At 49.3% G+C, this 18,426-nt stretch overlaps 1 protein-coding gene across 1 annotated transcript in view; it reads left to right on the top strand.

Annotated features, from left to right (window-relative positions):
• The window catches only part of MEGF9 (multiple EGF like domains 9), a 62,185-nt gene that overhangs the window by 36,311 nt on the left and 7,448 nt on the right, over positions 1-18,426 (top strand). The window contains exons 9-11 of the mRNA XM_074891181.1: positions 11,884-12,023; positions 15,557-15,700; positions 16,570-16,842. Coding sequence (XP_074747282.1) covers positions 11,884-12,023; positions 15,557-15,700; positions 16,570-16,842 — 557 coding nt within the window. The remainder of the gene's footprint in view (positions 1-11,883; positions 12,024-15,556; positions 15,701-16,569; positions 16,843-18,426) is intronic.

Raw genomic sequence — 18,426 nt, 5'->3', positions numbered from 1 at the left:
ACCCTTTGGCTCCCCTTCTCGTGCTCACAGGGCAGTGAGTTGCAAGGTCTCTCCTTGGAGGATACCCCCCAACAAATCACCCTGCAACGACTTCCAGCCCTCCCGGGTTCCCTGCTCCTGCTGCCACCAGAAAGGAGCAGCAAAGGCTCTCCCGGAGCCCCTGACCCTTCTCCAGGGCCCCGCAAGGGAAGCGGTACCTGCGTGCGGGTGTGTTGGGCTTCTGCTGCACTGGCTGCCTTGTGCTGGCATCAGCCTTGTTGTCTTTTAGGGTTTGGTCCAGGCTCGGCGTGAGTCGAGCACCTGCACTTTCCTGCCAAGGCTGGGGCTGAGTCAGAATCGAAATGTTCTGCAGGGCCATGCTGTTTGTAATTATTTTATAATTATTTTTTTTTCCAAACACCGAAATTCTCTGTTTATGTCCTTCCTTTTTGTTTCAATGTTGTGTTTTTCTGCTTGCATAAGCTCTGAAAAATCAGAACCTAAAAGCAATGCTCCAGTTGACTAGAGTGACCTTCTTACTAAAAAAGGTGATTCTTGGGGGTGGAGAGTGAGAGTTTTTCACTTTTTTTAGTGGCTGTTATAGGTATGGGAAGATGTGCCTGGAAGCATCAGGGTTTGCCACAGACTAGAAAATCTGAGTTAGGTCAGATCTACAGGAAATGCAAATTGGGCAGAAAGGCAGATGGGGCAAATCTTATCATTAAGGGCTGGGAGAGGAGGGAGACAGTGCTGGAGCAACTGGGTTGACTGGGAGGGAGTGTTCTCGCCCCAACTGAGTCACCAGGCAGCAGGCAAAGCGTGAACGTGGGTGACGTCTCCCCACGTCTCGCTGCGTGGAGCGAGCCAAGAAACGCCCTTGGGAACTTCAGGTGAGATGCTCCAAGTCATGAAGGAGAATGAGGTGGAGTTCATGCACGTAGTGAGCCATCACACCCAACCCCAACGTGTATGGACCCAGAAATGGCAGGGGACCTCCCTAGCTTCTCCTCTTCGTCACCATTTACAGCCTTGAGGGATGTGGGAGGTGTGGATCCTTGGGCATTTTGAAGAGGCAACTCAGGGCAAAATTTGGAGGAAGGTTGGAGAGGGGAACTGATGTTAACAGAGATTGCTCTGTGTTTCTCTTCCCTGCTCAGTGAGGTTTGCTGCAGACTGAGATGACCTCTGGGTGTTTAAAAAGAAGAAAATTAGGTCAGTTGTCTGTGTTGTGGGGCTGGGGGCAGCAGTATGGCTGCGAGATGGGCAGCCTCCTGCACAGGGATGTGTATGGGAAAACGAGGGATGCAAAATCTGGCGGGGCAGGGGCCTGGGCTGTGTCCCTGCGTTGGGTCTGTCCCGACGGGCGGGAGAGCCTCATCTGCATTGCAAGGAGATGTGTGTGTGAATCCAGGAATGAGATTTTTGGCTTTTGTTCTGGAAATGTTGGGTCTGGAGCCCTGGGTCTACCTGCTGCCGAGTCCCTGGATGAGTGGTGCGTGTCCCTCGGGGCAAGCCCTGCTTGGGATGAGACATGCAAGCGTTGCCCAGCACCAGCAACCAGCTTCTGTTCCGATGACATTCAAAATACTGTAAGCTGTATTTTTTTATTTTTTTTTAAAGCACCAGTCCAGCTCTAACTTGCACAAGTCAATTCCTGTGTGCTGGCTTAAGAAAAAAGCAACCGCTGTTCAGATGAGTCTCTAAGTAAAACAGCAGCGTAATTTTGGACTCTGACCCTTTTTGACAGCGTCTGATTTGAGAGGCAGACTGCCTGAAGGCTGAGCTCTCGGGGCACACAAAACGTGCCTGAGAGCTTTCAACCAGCTTCCCCAGGCTTTTGTAAAATGGCCTTTTAAAGCACCACCATATGATGATTATTAGTATTATTTCTAGGCGTGCTCTATGGCCGGCCAGATGGCACACCCAAGTACACTATTAATGAGACCTCAGATGCAGACCATCAAATAAAAATAAAAAAATCCCTTTCCTGAGGCAGACAGTTGATTTTGGGAGTGAACATTGACCTGACATGTTGTCGCTACGAATGGACTCCACGGCTGCTAATCAAAGGTCTGTTTTGGTGGTGTTTTAAATTTGATTATCTGGGGAGATCCACACAGATCCCCCTCTGGGGTGGCAGAGGATTTCCGTGTTCTGGTTTGGGTGATTTTTGTTAGATGAAAAGCTGTGTTTAGTTGAATTTGGAGCCTGCTGCGGGGCTGGATGCAATCCTGGGCTGCGCGGAGAGGGCTGACACATCTCTGAGAGGGGGGAGTGTGTTGTCCCTGTTGCGGTAACGCCTAGAAACCTCAGATAAAACCACATTTCACTGGGTTGGATGGTGTGTAGATGCTTGCTAAAGATAGCTGTGGCCTGGAAGTGTTCATAGTCCGTAGAGGAAGGGTGGAGAAAGAAGCTGAAGTTTCAAGGGTCAAGGTCAGAGTAGTGGAGAAGGAGGACAGTGACTCATGTGGGCGCAGGGGCTGAGCTGGAAGGGCTGTGCTCCTGCTGCAGAGCCCCTGGGGACAGTGCCTGGGAGGGGAGGGTGGCTGGTGGTGGCCCCAGCCCATGGCGACATGGCCCTAACTGGGAGCTGCCCCCCCACCAGCTGCATCTCACACCATCTTTTGGACACGTTGTGTTGAAAGCTGCATTGTCCACCTGTCTGTCCTCTGAGGAAGCAAGAACGTCCCTACCTGGTGGAGGAGGCAAAGGTGAAGGTGATGATGCTGGAGAAGGTCACCACGCCCAGGCTGGTCAGCCCACATCTCCCAGGCTTGCACCCCTGTGCATTTATTTTTCTTTTTTTTTTTTATGTGAGCAGAGTCCTGTGCCTGAACTCTCATCTCCTGCTCCCTACGGCTGGGCAAGGAGCCAAGCCAGAGACAGGAAAGACAGTCTGGGGGGGGACTGTGGTCCCCAGCCCTCCTGGCCAGGGGCTCCTCACAGTGTTTCTGCAGTGCCCGGCACACCCCAGCCCTCCGCCTCCTGCAGTGTGGCTTTGCCCAAAATGCCACTCGTGTCCCCAGCTGACTGGTGGCGGGGCGAGAGCCGGCACAGCGGCCGCTCCCCACGGCAGCCCCAGGATGTGGCGGGACACTGCCCGGGGCGAGGGGAGTGGGGTTTGGATCCGGGGAAGCCTCTCTCTGCTGCAAAGCAGCAGTCATGCACCGACACGAGGAGCTGCACAGGCACAGCTATTGAAACGCACGCGGAAATAATTTTCCTGTGTAAACCTGTCCTCTGGCTGATTCATTTAAAGGAGCAAGACTGCGCCCAGGCAGAGCCCAGCCTGAAAGAGGCACTGTGTGGTACGCAGCTGGTGAGCAGGAGATTTCAAATGACTCTCAATTATTTTTTAATTTATTTATTTCAACCTTGCTAGCAGCACTGGCCAACCCCACACTGGCCTGCAAACATGGGTAAAAACTGGCCAAGGGTGGCCCAGGGTGACCCAGTGTGCTGCGTGCTGGCACAGGGCTTCCCTGCCCAGCCCTGCCCCTTGGTGCAGGGAGGGAGAGGTGTTACTGCTTTGATGTACCTCTTGCAAGGCATTCATTCGAGGTTTTCCTAGCCCAGCGTGTAGGATGTTGTGGCTTTTCTCCAAAGCGTGGCCCCACAGCCGCAGGGACTGCGTGTTTAGCCCATGTGGGTGCTCTTGCACCCCACAATTTGGGATGTGAACGGAGGAGGAGGGCTGCAAAGCAGAGAAGGTGCTATGAGATGCTTCTGCCCAGCAGAAGGGTTCAGCCCTCGAATCCCTATTTCCCTGGGAGGTTTTGTGTTTTAAACTAACTTACCCTGGTTCTAGGGAAGACAAGGTGATGCAGCCTTCAACTTCTGTTGCACCATTGTGCTAGTGAGCAAGAGGAGAGCTGAAGGCACGTTGGGAATTTAAGAATTCCCATGTGGTTTAGCTAAACCTGGATTAACCATCTAATCTGGGTTAGGTTTTTTCAGTTCCCTTAAAAAGCTCTAAACTAAACACACATGATACACTGTCATTGTTCCCTAAGGAAAACAGGTGCATGTTAAACTGGGGTCTGTGAATCAATTTAAGTTGCTCCCCTTGTCTGTGCCTCAGTTTCCCCACAAGCAGAAGGGTGATGGGAAGCAGAGGAGGTGACATCAGCTTTGGTTCATGTCCAGCACTGAAACACACTGCCCAAGAGTGCAGCTCTCTGCTCCTTCACTAACTGAGCAGCCTTTCCTCACTGCTGGCTGAGGAGACAGCTCTGCAGTGTGTGATCCTGGTTCATGCATGGTTTGTGCTGCAGGCTCAGCATAAGTCATGTTAGAGAGAGCTCCTGTCACTCATTTCCATTTTTAAAAAAAAAAAAAAAAAAGGAAAAAAAAAATAAAGCATGCATATAAATGGAAAAGTGTTAATTCAGAGACGTTTTGCCCCCTCAAGGGGATCTCATGCTTTGTGTTTGTATTAAAAAGAATTAAGGCAGAGTGTCCCTGAGAGCATTTATACATGGCTGTCCCCTGGAGCAGGGATGCTGCGGGGCTGAAAGAGGAGTGCTGTGAGCTGGGCAGTCTCCAGCCCTGTAAGCCTTCTTTGTAGTGGGCTTCTCTTTGGAGAGGCTGATCTTGTGACCCTTACTCATACGGATTTGCAAGAGCATTGCTGGTGAGAGTAAGGTCAGCAGCACTGGACAGTGTTCTTTGTTAAGGACGTTGAATAAGGGCTGGGGTTTCTGAAGGAGCTCGGGGAGCTGGGCAGGGAGAGCCGCACGCTGGGTTTGCAGAGGTGGTGGGATGTGAAAAGATGCAAAGAGCCCCTGGAGGGGGGAAGCGGTAAGGAACAGGGGTCCTGGTGGCCTTGGGAAGCACCCAGCTGGGTCACAGACTAGGCACACCTTGAGCATCATGCAGTATGAAGCTACATGGGGCAGAATTTGAGGGCTTTTTTGTTAGTCAGGAAATACAGATCCATTGAAATTCAAGGTTTTTGTGGAGCTTGACCAGCCTGTGCAGGAAGGGTGCTCGTGGCAATGGTTTGAGATGAGAGGGACCCCCAGGGCTTCTGCCCATTCCAATTCCAGGAGGTTATGTGGGGGAAGGCAGTGGAGTTCTCATTTTGCATTCAGAAAATCTTCATTTTCTGTCTTTAGAGTGTCATCACACTTCTGAAATGTCTCTTCTTTGCGTGGGAACTGTATTTCCATCCTACTGTATTTTATCAGTCCAGTAAACCACATTGGGCACTGCTCCCCTTTGGAGATGAGGCCTTGGGAGCCCAACTCCTCAAGGACTTATTTTCTTAAAAAAAAACCCAACCAAACCACAGTCTCCCCCACCTTTTCCCCTATTTTAAAAAGACTGCTCTCCCTTTTATAGATTGGCTGAGCACAAGCAGTGGCTCATTATCTCCCAGTAATGCCTTGTCAGCATCACTCTGCAGAGAACAGATTTTTTTTTTTTTTTGTAGCGGAAATTGTTACATGTGGACGTCATAAAAGCAGAAGAATACCCCGTTAGAGCATATTTTTCTGTGTGCTTTAATTATCTAAATCTCTCTGCTGTTACAGACTCTCATCCTTTACATCCGATTAGCTCTCCTCCTCTCTTCCCCCACAAGCAGGTAAATATTGTACCTGCACCCATTTTTATCTGGTTGCAGACAGGGATGGGAAATGAATGAGTGACTGGACACAGCGGCAGGGAAAGGTAGATTGTTATCATCTCCCCTACAGTAATTGAGCTTCTCAGAAATCCTGTTATTTTGTTGATTTTTCCAGCAGGCTTTCCCATTCCTGTGTTGTCTGTTGCAGACTTGCTGCTCTAGTAAGCATTGACTGCCCTCAAAAAAAAATATTGGCTCAACTTTTTAAGCTCTTATGGCTGAATTCTGGTTTGGGGAAGGTGGTGCCCAGCCTGACTTCAGGCAGTGCTTGCTGCCTGTGCCTTTTTCTGCTGCCCAAGAAGAGGCATCTGTAGAGATCTGGAGGATGGAGGGACTACACTGGGCAAAACCGGTGTGTCGAGTGGGGACCAGCCCCATCTCCCTGCCTTCCCCATTGATGTGTCCTCCTCTGCGTTGAGGTTGTCTGTCCCATCCCCATATTGCCGTGATCTCTAGGGGATGCTCTGGGAAGTCAGGATGCACCGTTTGGGGCTGACATTTTGCAGTTAGTTAGGCTTTTGCTGCTCTTCCTCATGCCAAACCATAGAGGACTCCATCCAACCTCCCTCTTCAGGGCCATCGTGGTCTTCCCATCGCTTCCTCCCTCCTGAGCCACCAAAGTCCTGGAGGGTGGTGCTGGGAGGGCACCCAGAGGAGACAGCATAGCCCCGGGCTGGAGTTCCCCGGCTTTCCCAGCAACGCGGGGCATCCTTGGCGGGGGAGACGGGGCCGTGGAGGCGGCGGTGGCCAGACAAGGTGGCCCTTTGACATTTACAGAATGGCCTTTCAGAGCTGTGAAGTGTCCCCGCTCCGTCGAGGGCTGCCATATAAACAGATGCTGTCCCCCGGCACAAAGCGAGGAATGTGGCGCACAATGGCCCAATGTTTGCCGCAATAAAGCCCCGCTTCTTCTGCCTTCCACAAAGGCAGCTCTGAGCAGGGCGGCGGGCGCAGGGCTTGGCCGTGGTCGCACTAACCCTTCCACCAAAGCGTTTCGGCTGACGGTGGCTTTGGTTCGAGCTGAGGGAGCGGGGAGGTGAAACCCAACGACGTGCTACGTGGGGCTTTTTCCTGCTCTCTGCTTCCCCACGTGCTGATATTCAAATTAATTGACCTAAAGGAAAATCAACACATGGGTTACGAGGGTTCTCTGTTTGCTCAGGATGAGTGTTAACAGTGTTGGTTTTCCACGGAAGTGTCTTGGAGCGTTTAGCTTTCAAATGTTAACTTTCCTACATTGCCCAGAAAAATTTAAAGAGAGATTTATTCCCTGGCTGCTGTCAGACATCACAGAAAATCAGCACAAAAGAAGCTGGGCTCGCTGGAGAAACACACCATTTTTAGCGACATCTTTTCTGAATCCTCCTAATCTTGTGCAGCATCCTTTTGTCTTATTCTATCAAAGTGTGACAAAGCCTTTTCATGAGGGTTGTTTTACAGATGCTCGTAGTTCAGCAACACGGTTTTCCTCATTCATACGGAGCGCTGCTGTTGCTGTTAATTGTGTATGTTACAGGAACACCTCCGGGCCCTGCTGGGATGAATGATGGGCATATCTGTAATCCGAGGATTTGAAGGTGGTGGCTGGGAGGGGATGGGGAGGCAGGCGAAGCTGGAGATGCTGCTGGGGCAGGGAAGGCTGTAGCTCTTGCTTTCCGCTTTCCCAGGGCAGTGTGGTTCCTCACAGGCTCTTCTGGGGATGGTTCTGGGAGATGCTGTGGTGTGAGGTGTGCGTACATACGCTCTGGGCTTCAAGGTGAAGACAGTAAATGTATTTGGCAAAGCTCTCCTTCAAAGCCGTGGGGGCTTTTGTGTGGCTCATCCGCATGGTCTGCCCTGCGTTGAGACCCGTGGGAGCTCCCTCCTTCTCTGACTCTGCTCCAACACCTTACCAGTCTTATATGTTTTAAAAATAAAGGCACAAAAGCTTGGTGCTGTACCGTTTTGGCTGGCTTCGACTTGGTCAGGCAGCCCCTGGAGTCTCCACAGCAGCTGGGCATCCAGGTTTTTCTGGCAGCTGGGAAAACATTCAAAATGAATTTCTCCCTTCCCTCCTCCTTGGAAAAAAAAAGAAGAAAATAAACGATTAGAGCTTGCTAAGGGTTTTCTGTTACACCATTAAACCGTGCACAGCATGCCTCCAAACAGTCCTTAAGGCTATGGTCCTCTGTCTTCCCATCCATCTCGTGTCTGTCATGTCCCTGCTAACTTAATGATGTTTCTGTGGAGGAGAAGTGGAGAGCCATTGCAGATGCAACTGCACATTGCGACCATTGTGATCTGTCTCAGATCACAGATATTTTAATACCTTTTTTTTTCCCTTGTGGCGAGGCCTCGAGTTCCCAAGCTGTCCTGTGCTGAGCGGGGCAAGGTTAGGGCATTGCCCGAGCTCCCAGGCGGAGCCCATCCCGTCAGTGTGTCCTTCCCCGGCCATCAAGACCTGGTAGAAAATTATCTGCAGGATGCTCTGCAGCTTCAGGCCAGGAGTGAGGCAGGATTTTGGAGGTGTTACCTGTTTTCCGTGCTTTCCTCGCTTTCCTCCTAGGACACTTTCAAGTGAGGTCAAAGCTATCTGCAATCCTTCTGTTTAACAGTAGCCACAGTAATGCACAGGGAGGGGTGTCTCTGTTGTATCCCTGTAGCTTCTGTAGCTGTAAAGCTGCAGTCCTGTGTAAAATCCCACCACAGGGAACATTTTGTTGCCACTAGTGGCACAAATCACTTGGCGAGTGATGGGATTTCCAGCATCCTGTGGCTGTTCCCCTTGGGCGGAGTGGAAGGGGGCAGTGGGGGGTGGAAGTGAAATCAGACTTGCCTTTTGCAGACACATTTTGGGGTGTAGGCTGTTCCCCTTGCCCAATATTTTGCTTGTATTTGCAGCCCCCTCCTCGGTGTCTGCTGGCCTGCTGCTGCCCGGGGTGGCCGCATCCTGCCGGCGGGTGCTGTCCAGCCCCAGGCTATCACTGGGCAGGCGTCGAGGCAGCGGATCCTAAGGCATAACTTGGAGCCCAAGGTCTGAGGGCGACTGGATGCATGAGCTCCTGGTTTGGGGGGTCCCACACCTCGCCTGTAGCCCTCACCCCTGGAGGGTCGGATCACTTGGTGTCGGATCCGAGCCTTGCATGTGCTCTGCCCCTGTCCCCCCTGGCTGGCTAATTGCTGCCTGCTCCGGCTGCCAGGATCTCTCGTACTGGTGATGTTTTTAATCATTAGGAAATGTATATAAAGTTGATGGATGATGTGATGGTGATATACACTACCTACATGGTCTTTAAAGCAAGTATATTTGTAAAAATCTATTAGAAACCAAGGCTGGCAGGAGACTTGTGTTACTGGAAGTCTGATTTTGTCCCAACACATCCTTCCATCAATTCTTTTGTGAGAGCTAAAAATTGGCTGGCTTCAGTGGAGTTAATAACCATCTGAAATGGAGTTGAGCAACTGATGTTGCTGCATCAAAATGTTTCCCTCTTCCCTTCCCCCTCCTTCCCCCCCACTTCCCCCAAAAAAGAAATTCCTGGCTGATACTCAAAATCCAGTTCAGTTCTCACTGTGCAAGTATTAAACTGTGGGTCTTTTCTTTCAAGTTTCTGGATTTTTATGGGCACAATCGGTCTGTTAACAGGACTTTTTTTTTTTTTTGGTGGTTTCAATGCATTTATATCATTGACCTTTGCTTTAAAAAGTGTCTGACAGTCTTTACTGGGCTGGAGCTATGAAAAGGAGTGTTGTAAGGGGGCTTTATTCTATGGAAGCAATGACCACAGGCAAAGCTTTATATTTGCTGAGTGATTTAATTCTTGCACATGCAGAACTTGGCTCTGTGCCATGTGTAACATGTTGAGAAAAGGTCTGCTTGAGAGGCATTAAAACCAAACTTTCCAAAACTTTTTTTTTTTTTAAATAGCTTTCTTTCCTGTTATTTTTAAACTAACAAGTAAAATCAAGGGACACTGCCCCAAAATGCTGCATTGAGATTTAGCAGAGTCATCGAGGAAATAAACCTCCTTTAAAGAAATGAAGTGGGAGTCTGGATGGAAGGGTGCCAGCTGGGAGGAAGAGGATGGTGTCATTAAGATAAAGGCTTGATCGAGGGACAGGAGAGAGTAAAATGGAGCACCCTGGATTCCAGGAGGAAACCTGGGAGGGTGAAGGTTATACAGCTCTAGTGCTTGGTCCTGTAAAGTCCTACTCATAGGGCACATCCCCAGAAGATGTGTTTTCAGGCTAAATATCAGAAATATCAGTTCCTCCCCAAATTAGTTGCTTTTCCTTTCTTGGCTCTGCCTGTCCCCTGCCCGCTTACAGGAATATCTGTCTGGTAGCAGTCAGAAGCAAATAAAAACAAACTGCTTTTTGTTTGCTCTTATTTTAAACACTGTGACAACATTTGGATTAATGTTAGGTCTTGTGAAAAGCACTTTAAAAGTCAAACATACTGAGCTGCTTAACAGCATCCCTTTGAATGCTGCATCTGCCTGCAGCAATTCCAGATAATGGTCTGGAGAGCAAGAAAACATCGTATTTCTTTTTCCTTCTCGTAATCAGTCCATTAAATATGCTTGAAGTTTCATATTCTGGAGCTATTTAATTGTGTAGCCACTTGGGCTGAGTTCCGTATTTTCGTGTGCCTTTGAGTATTTCGTCTTCCTTTGGCAAGCAAACGAATAACAGAAATACTAAATTATGTTAATTTTTAACAGAAGCAATGTCTTCCCAAAAACGTTCCAATCTACTGCATTTTAAATAAAAACAACACATCAACAGTGCATCAAGCCATTTGGAGCCTCAGCCTCTATTAGTTTTAATCAGCAGATTTTTCTAGGGGCTTTTAGAAGCAAATTGTGCATTGCTCACTCTTCCCCAGGAGGAGTGAGGGAGAACAATAGATTATCTTTGTGCAGGCACACCGAACCCTGAAATACTGAATTAAAAAAGTGTATGAATGGGGTGGAGGTTATACAGGGGGAGAGCTAAGAGGAGGGTGCATCAGCGGTGTGCAAGGGGTGCTCTGTGGATGGTACCTGCCTTGGCTGCAAATAAATCCTGCAGCTGCAAATAAATCCTTCTCCTGGAGGAGACCGAATCAGATTTATTTGGGTTCCCTGTGCAGCACGCAGGGGTTGAGGTTTCCTGCAGGTCGCCCCAGGGCTGTGGGAGATGTGGAGAGGCATTTCTGTGGCTCTCGCCCTTGGCTCAGGCATTAACAGTTCCTACGTGTGCAGGTGGGATGAGCCACGGCCGGCAGCCGCCGTGCCGGGGGGTTGATGGGAAAGAGCATTTTATCCATTCCTGTGCTTCTTCCAAGAGCTGAGCCTAAATGCTGCTGGTATATAAAGGCGCTTAGGACAGTGATGGATTTGAAGCCTCTATGTGGAGAGACTGGCATGGAAAGCCAAAGGAATGAGGGTAACCTTTGCTTTTTATAGCCTGCTGGTATTTGCTCATGCCAGCTAACACCAATACCCTCTACTTTAACTGTGCAGAGCTCCACCCGCGGTGCAGTCAGACTTGGTGCCCAAGTAAACAGGCTCCTGACTGGGGTTAGCCGTAGTGGAAACCGCTGGGGAAGCAAAAACCCTCTCTTGTCTTTGCTTGGCTCTTACTGGGCAGGAGAAGTCGACTGGAGAGAGGGGCTTTGCCTGGGCGGCTGTGGAGATGTTGCGTGGAAGGGATAAACAGGATCATGGAGGGAGTGCAGGTGGCTGACGCCTGCCCAGGCAGAAACCTGAGCGAGACACTGGAGCTGCTGTGCCGGCTCTCGGGGGAGCTGGGAAGGCAGGTGGTGAGCAGGGAATTGTCCGCTTGCCCGAAAATCCAGGAGGTGCCGCTCAGCACCGATGTGGAGGGGAGGTGATTATCCATGTGGGTGCTCTTTTATTGTTTAGGTGTAGCCATCACAGGCGTCCCAGTGTCCTGCAGGGCCTGGGGCCCGTGCTTGGTGAAGCTGGGACTGGAGAGGGGCTGTCGAAGCATCTGCTGGGGGCTGATGATGGGGATGGCTTTGGGCCAAAACAAGAACAAGTGATGATTTCTGATGTCCAGCTGTAAATTGCTGTCAGGGCAACTGGTTTTGCAGAGACTCAGCTGTTCTTGAACTCCCCATCACTTTTTGGAAGTGGTTGCCCATGGGTTTCATGTCCCACTTCCAGGAGGCGTTTCTGCGCAGAGTTCCCCGCTCTGGAAAGGGAGTCCAAGCCACTGACCACAGGTTTGTACTTTGGATGCCTTCCAGCACATCCAGATTTCACTGTTTGTTTTTCTCTGTGCAGCTCTGGGCAATGCCAGTGTAAAGTTGGTGTCACGGGCCTGAAGTGTGACCGGTGCAGTGATGGATACTACAGGTTCAACGAAACCACCTGCGAGCCGTGCCAGTGCAACAACCACTCCAAAACCTGCGACAGCTTAACAGGTAACCTTCCTCTTGGGACCACGGTGGGTGCAGACTTCACTTGACTCCTCTGTCTCTGGTTTTTGCCATTTTCATTTGGCAGACCTCTGCGCTCATCCTCTTCATCTACATCTTTATGCCTTGAGTACTCAGAATCTTTACCTTAAAACTGAAATTAAAATGCGGGGCGAGGTTGGAGCTAGTCCTCTTCTCAAGGAAGTCAATAAAGGCTGTGTTATTTACCCCAGGCAGCAGTGCAGAGCCTTTATTCTGCAGTCTCTACTGGAAATCAGTGCTCTATTGTTCTCTGCACTTACCAAAATACACAACACGGGCTTTTCAGGAGCTTTTGTTTAACTGCTGTTTACCTGGAAACATATACTGTACTGGCACTGACGTAATGTGACTTTTATTGCCACAGATAACATGATTAGTGCTGGAAAAAACTGGCAACACTTAATTAATATTGCCCACTTTTTATAAAATTTGCCTCATTCATTTTCCTTCATCATTTCTTTGACTATCTCTCTCGTGCAGACGTTGATGGAGTGCAAATGTCGAAGCACCTGTGCTTGAATCGCTTATGGGAGGGCAGGGGGGCCCTGATTGCTTTCCCATCTCCACTGAAAGGAGAGATCCCGCAGGAGCAATGTTATGTGACTGCCTGCGCACTCCTCACTTTAGCAACAAAACTCACACTTCAAAATCCAAATTCTCATCAAAACTTCCAGGCTGAAATGCAGTTCTGTAATATTTATCCAGGAGCTTAGAAAGGAGTAATAATTTTAAAAAGTGTTGCAGAGTTTTTGCATAGCTGGCAGCAAGGCAGAGCTCAGCAAATAAGGTATTTCTGGGCAATTTCTGCACCGGTGTCTGTTCCCTCAGGGCCTGTGTGTTTGCAGCAGAGGAACGGGTGGCCACAGTGCTGACTGTGCCCAGCCAATGCCCTGATCCTGCTCGGGGTAGCAGCAGGCACCAGATCTGCACTCCCCGGGGATGAATTACTGCATCCATCATCCATTCCTGTACGGAACTTCATGAGCTTATGTCCTACCAATATTGGAGGATGTAAGATTGTACCTAAAGCTGTGCACATATCAGCTGTGTTACTGATTTGGAGCTGGGTGTGTGGGTTTTGTGAAGGAGTAAGATAATCTGCTCTTCCTTTTTCTCCTTCAACGTTTCCCCCTCTCTTAGTTTTGAAAAAAAAAAAAAACAGCACAGACCTTGCCTCCAGGATAGGGCTGTTCAGGCAACTGTTCTGCTGGGGTTGTCCAGTGCTGACTGCAGCATTGCAAAGAAAAACCCTCTTTTTGGCTAATGACCTATTGTTGATTTGACAGAAATCCCTTTTTAAAAATTTTCCTCCATCTGCTTTATTTGCTGCTGGGGGTGGGGGAACCCAACAAAACCAGCACAGAGAACAGTTGATTAAAAATTAGATCTGACGTCTAATAAGTAACGCAGTGCACTCAGCCTGCTCTAGAGACTGCACTTTGTGTGACCTCCCCAGCTTTACATCAACTCTGTGTAGTCTTTGTCACATTTTCAAGGTTTCTTTTGCATTAATTCTGTACTTCGGGCTCCCTCTGCCGGCTCTGCAACTGTCTCCACATGGCCTCGCTCAGCATTGCTCTGCCCAGGAGGAATATTTAAAATTATTGGGCTGGAAATTGGGCAGCCAGAGCTCCCCAGGCGACAGCGCTTCCTTTGACACGACCCTTGTGCCCCGTGTTGTGTTTGTGCGTTGAGTTGGGTAGCTTCTTCCCAGTTGGGGTACTGTGAGGTCCGATCCTTCCTGAGGGCATTATCAGGATGGGAAGTGCTATTAATTATTAAGGCTTTCCACAGTGATACCTGATTGCAAGCCCATACATGGTTTGCATGGCTGAGCAACTTGCTGACTCACTGGAAACACAGCCATTTTGCAGAGTTGGTGTAGATAAATGCGAGTAATTTCCGCCGATGGGAAAGACATTGGTCCTGAAATGACCAAGACTGTACAGGAAATGCGGGTGTGATTCCAGATTCCTACCACCATTAACACCTGCAGAGCATGGTTCAAGGCACCCTTGCTGCTGATTGGGCAAATTAACCTGCCACGCGCCAGCCTGTCCCAGGCATCCTGCTGAAGCAGCTGATTGAGGTTTTGCTACTGAAGAAACCGAGCCCAGCAGATCATTTTGCCCTCTAACCCTGACACCTCTCCCGCAAAAACCACTGGCTCGTGTCTGACAAGCTGTTGGGTGAAGAGCAAACAGTGTGTGGGAGCTGACGCCAAGCAAGTGTCCTTAGTCATCGGGGTGCTGCCAGCCCCACCACGCGCGTGAATCAGCCGCTTCCCAAAAGCAGCAGCTGCCAGGGTTTGCTTCCTGTCCTCGGCACGAGGGGCGGCTGCGAGGGCGCGCGGGGCTTGCTCGGGGATGCTCGGCTGCAGAGTCATCGCTCTGGAAAGAGTAGGAGCCGTGCAGCATGTGGAGCTCGCAAGGGAGCCAAACTGTTCCAATATTAATAAGAAAATCTGCTGTGTTTTTTTTAACAGCCAGCATTAACCTAATTCAGGATTTTTTCTGTGGTTAATGTTGATATGAGACTTTTCCATGCCCCCGCAGCACTGCTGGATTAGCTCAGTGAATCTCCTGTCTGTGCTTATATATGCAGTTAATAAACTGCTCTGTGCTGCCCTGGTTTGTCAGAAGGTGGCTGTTGCCTTTTCAGAGCCTTGCACATGGGATTTAATCATATAAGCTTCCCTCAGGTCACTGCCACCTCCACGAGGAGCCTGCTGAGTTACAGGGTGTTCTTGTTGATGGATGGGCTTTTGATAGAGGCTGCGTTTTTATAACTAGGGAGATTTTTCTTTCTCTGGTCACAATAGTATCAGAATGCAATTTAGAGGGCCATTAAGACGTAGCCTCTGCTAAGACATAGCACGCTGATTTTTTGATTCAGGGGCTAACCCAGAAAGGGGAGGTGGCTCACATGAACCCCCAGTCCCCTCTGTTTCTCCGGGAAGATCAGGAATTGCTGCTACCTTGTGCCTGTGCCACTGCCCCCACGCTGGTGGGATGGAGCCATCTGCCCCCAGAGCAGGACGGTGGCACTTCCTTACCCCTGACCACCAACTCTGGTGCAGGAAGAGGCTGCACACAAGAAAGGGCAAAGGCATAGACTGGAGGGACCCCTCGTGGGAGTGGGGGATTTTGAAGCATCAAGATCCTGGCTCACTGGCACAGATGCAAACTGAAACCCCTTTCCTGGAGGACCGTTTAATATTGATAGCATGTGTTTACCTGCACTGACCTTTTAAAGTGATGAGCTGTGGGCCTCTCTGCTGGGGCTACCTACTTTTTCACATTATTTGTGTGTGTATGGAGGGGGGGGATGATCATCAGAAGGTCATAAGAGGCCAGGAGCGTGTTCTGGCCGGAGGGTATCCAAAATCACCTGTGAGCTCTGATAATTGAGAGTGCTCCACGCAGATTCTTGCTCCAAATGTTCTGCTCCAGTTCCTGCTGCTGAACGGCTGCTTGTGCTCCTGTCCATTCCCCCAGGCACCTGCCTGCACTGCCAGGAGAACACCGAGGGAAACCACTGCGAGCTCTGCAAGGAGGGTTTCTACAGGAGCGCCCACCCTGCCCACACCTGCCATCGCTGCCCGTGCTCCACCGTGGCATCGACCGGCACCTGCCGAATACGTAAGGCTTTCGTTTTGGTCTAATTCCTCAGATAATGAATGTAGCTCTTTTCAATTAAATTGCCACTCAGAGTGCATCAGCCCAGCGAGGCGTTTTATAGCCTGTGAATCTCCTGTCTGTGGGAACCAGGGCACCTTGCTGGAAGTGGCGTCTGCCACAGTGCCTCCCTGGGGCTTGTGTTGTCTCTTGTGAGAGCATCTGTGCAGTGGAGGGCATCAGAAGTGCTTCGCTACAGGCTGCAGCCCGCTCTGAAGAACCTGCGGAGTTTTTCAGAGAGAAACTGCTGAGCTTGTGGCAGCCAGGAGAGGTACAGGAGATGCCCAGCTGTGCCATGTAGCCATCCACACCTCTGTGAGCACTCTTCTGAACACCTCCATGGGACTCCAAGCAGACATTCCCCAATCTTCCTGCTCTATTTTCATGTAACTGAGAGAAGTCATAGCAGCAATAAACATACGTAAAACTTTTTTGGATACTTCCTAAATCAGTTTTGCAATCAAGCCATCTCAGGCATTGTATGGGCCAAAAAGTTCTTGCAGATTGCTAGCATCCCCGATATGGTTCCAGCTGTTTTCTGAAATTGGCTGTTTGAGATGGAAATGTTCAAGAGTAATAATCTATTTGCTTAGCAACGTGCTGAGCGTGCTCTGTGATGCTGGTACAAGGCATCAGAAACCCCCAAAGGTGGTTTTTTTTCCCTAGGAGCAGAGAAAATATTCAAAATTTTTATTTTCAGATTCAAATTTGAGATTGTTCAATACTCAGTGGCTGCTGATTTTTGTCATAGTGACTTGTGGTCAGGTCCCACAGAACAAATCCCACAGCGGGTGTTTCTCTGCAATACCTGGTTTGCTTTCTGTATTCTTTAGAGCCTGGCGAAACTGCCCCAAGGTGTGACAAATGCAAAACGGGGTACACTGGTCTGAACTGCAACCAGTGCGACAACGGCTACTACAACTCCGACAGCATCTGCGTAAGGTGTAAATGCAACGGGAACGTGGACCCAGCGCAGTCCCCCAGCGTGTGCAGGCCGGAGAGCGGGGAGTGCATCGGCTGCCTGTACCACACCGCCGGGTTCCACTGCGAGGAGTGTGAGGATGGCTACGTCCGAGACCCCGAGGGGACCAACTGCACCAAGAAAGGTAAAACAGGCTCCTCAATCAGTGTCGAAGCTTGCTGTGCAGCTCAGGTGGGCACAGGCTGCCTGAAGGCAGGGGAGGGAATAGTGTTAATTGCTCAGATTGGTTTAGATTCATCTGGCCTGTTGGTACAGGGAAGGAAGACAGACCTTTATAACACATTGGTGGCTACTGGCCTTGAAATGTGGGTTTTAGAGTTAGCTCTGCAACCACCCTGATTTCGAGACTGTGGCAGGCACCTCTAGTGAACAAGCTGGAAAACAAAAACTATTTGCAGTGTATTTAAATGTAGGTTTTCAGATTTCCATTGCCTGATATACTTGAACTCTTAGTGCCCAGCGAGTTGTCCTTATTGACTAGTCCATTCAATAGCACTGTATAGTTCCTTAGAAAGAGTGTTTTTAATAGGTTTTGTCACTCCTCAGACTCTGCAAACAATAAATATTTGGACCAAGTTTAGGTGGTGGTTTTTTTTTTTTCTTTCTAAATGGGGAAGCCAAAGCTCAGAGAGGTGAGATCCAAACTTGCACGGCAAGTCAGTGGAAGGATTTACTGGTACCTGCTCTGGGGTTCTCTTATCAGTCTTCAGTCCCCATCTGAGACACTGCATGTAGCATCTCAGATCCAGACTAGCTCTGGTACTTAGAGAGGCTACTAGGCAGCAGGAGGACTCGTAGTAAAATGAGAGAAAATGGTTCTTAAGTTGCTTCTTCAGCGGTTATCAGGAGATTGGTCCACAAGGTGGATCTCCAGCTCCGTGCATGAAAACATGACCAGTGTTATGTATTAGATAAGAGAACCCAGAGTTCAGGAAAGCATCTGGGCCCAAATTCATCCTTGTTGCCAACAGAGATTTAATTCAGATCTTCCATTAGGAGCTAATGTGGTTTTCACTCCCATGCTGCTCTCTGGAGGTGTAATCACAGAGTCCTTCTCTGCACGGGAGATGATCAATACAAAAAAGTTGAATGCTCATTAGCTGTAACTGTGCCGTTACAGGGCTGGAAACGGCACTTTTGCATCAGGTCATCCATTATCTCCCCCTGCACAGCTCTGCCTTTGTGCAAAGAGCTACATGACCTTGCTCCATTAAAATCTATATGTATGGCTTTGCTTGTATACTTGCAGTTTTCACCATTATGTTTTATTTTAATGGCATTGTTGTAGCCAATTCCCGATGTGGGGAAAGACTGTCCCCTTTCAAAGGGACTGGGACATGCTCTTCTATCTTTCCTGTTTCCTTGACACTTGTTTTTTCCCTTTTTTTATTAAGCAATTAAAAAGGCGTACAGTTTCTTTCCAGTTTCTTACACACAATTTGCCTAAAAATTGATATGCTGAGGTACTCTGCATTAACTAGTTTTAGGTTAAGGCTTTCATAAACCGCTAGTGCATCTGAGTGCCCTGGTTTTGAATGGCTTCTAGAGTGAAATCATCAATCAGACTCTATTTAAGTGGTCACGGTTGAAATAAGACAGCGTGTTTTGTACAGCCTGGGCAAAGCTAAACCCAACCTTGAGTATCCACAGGGGCTGTTCAGAGCCTTAAACCTGACCAGGATTTTGACGCTTTCAAGGCTGATGGAGA

This window comes from Strix uralensis, chromosome 21, assembly GCF_047716275.1.
Source record: "Strix uralensis isolate ZFMK-TIS-50842 chromosome 21, bStrUra1, whole genome shotgun sequence".
NCBI classification, from domain to species: domain Eukaryota; kingdom Metazoa; phylum Chordata; class Aves; order Strigiformes; family Strigidae; genus Strix; species Strix uralensis.
This window is presented reverse-complemented; position numbering and strand designations above follow the sequence as displayed.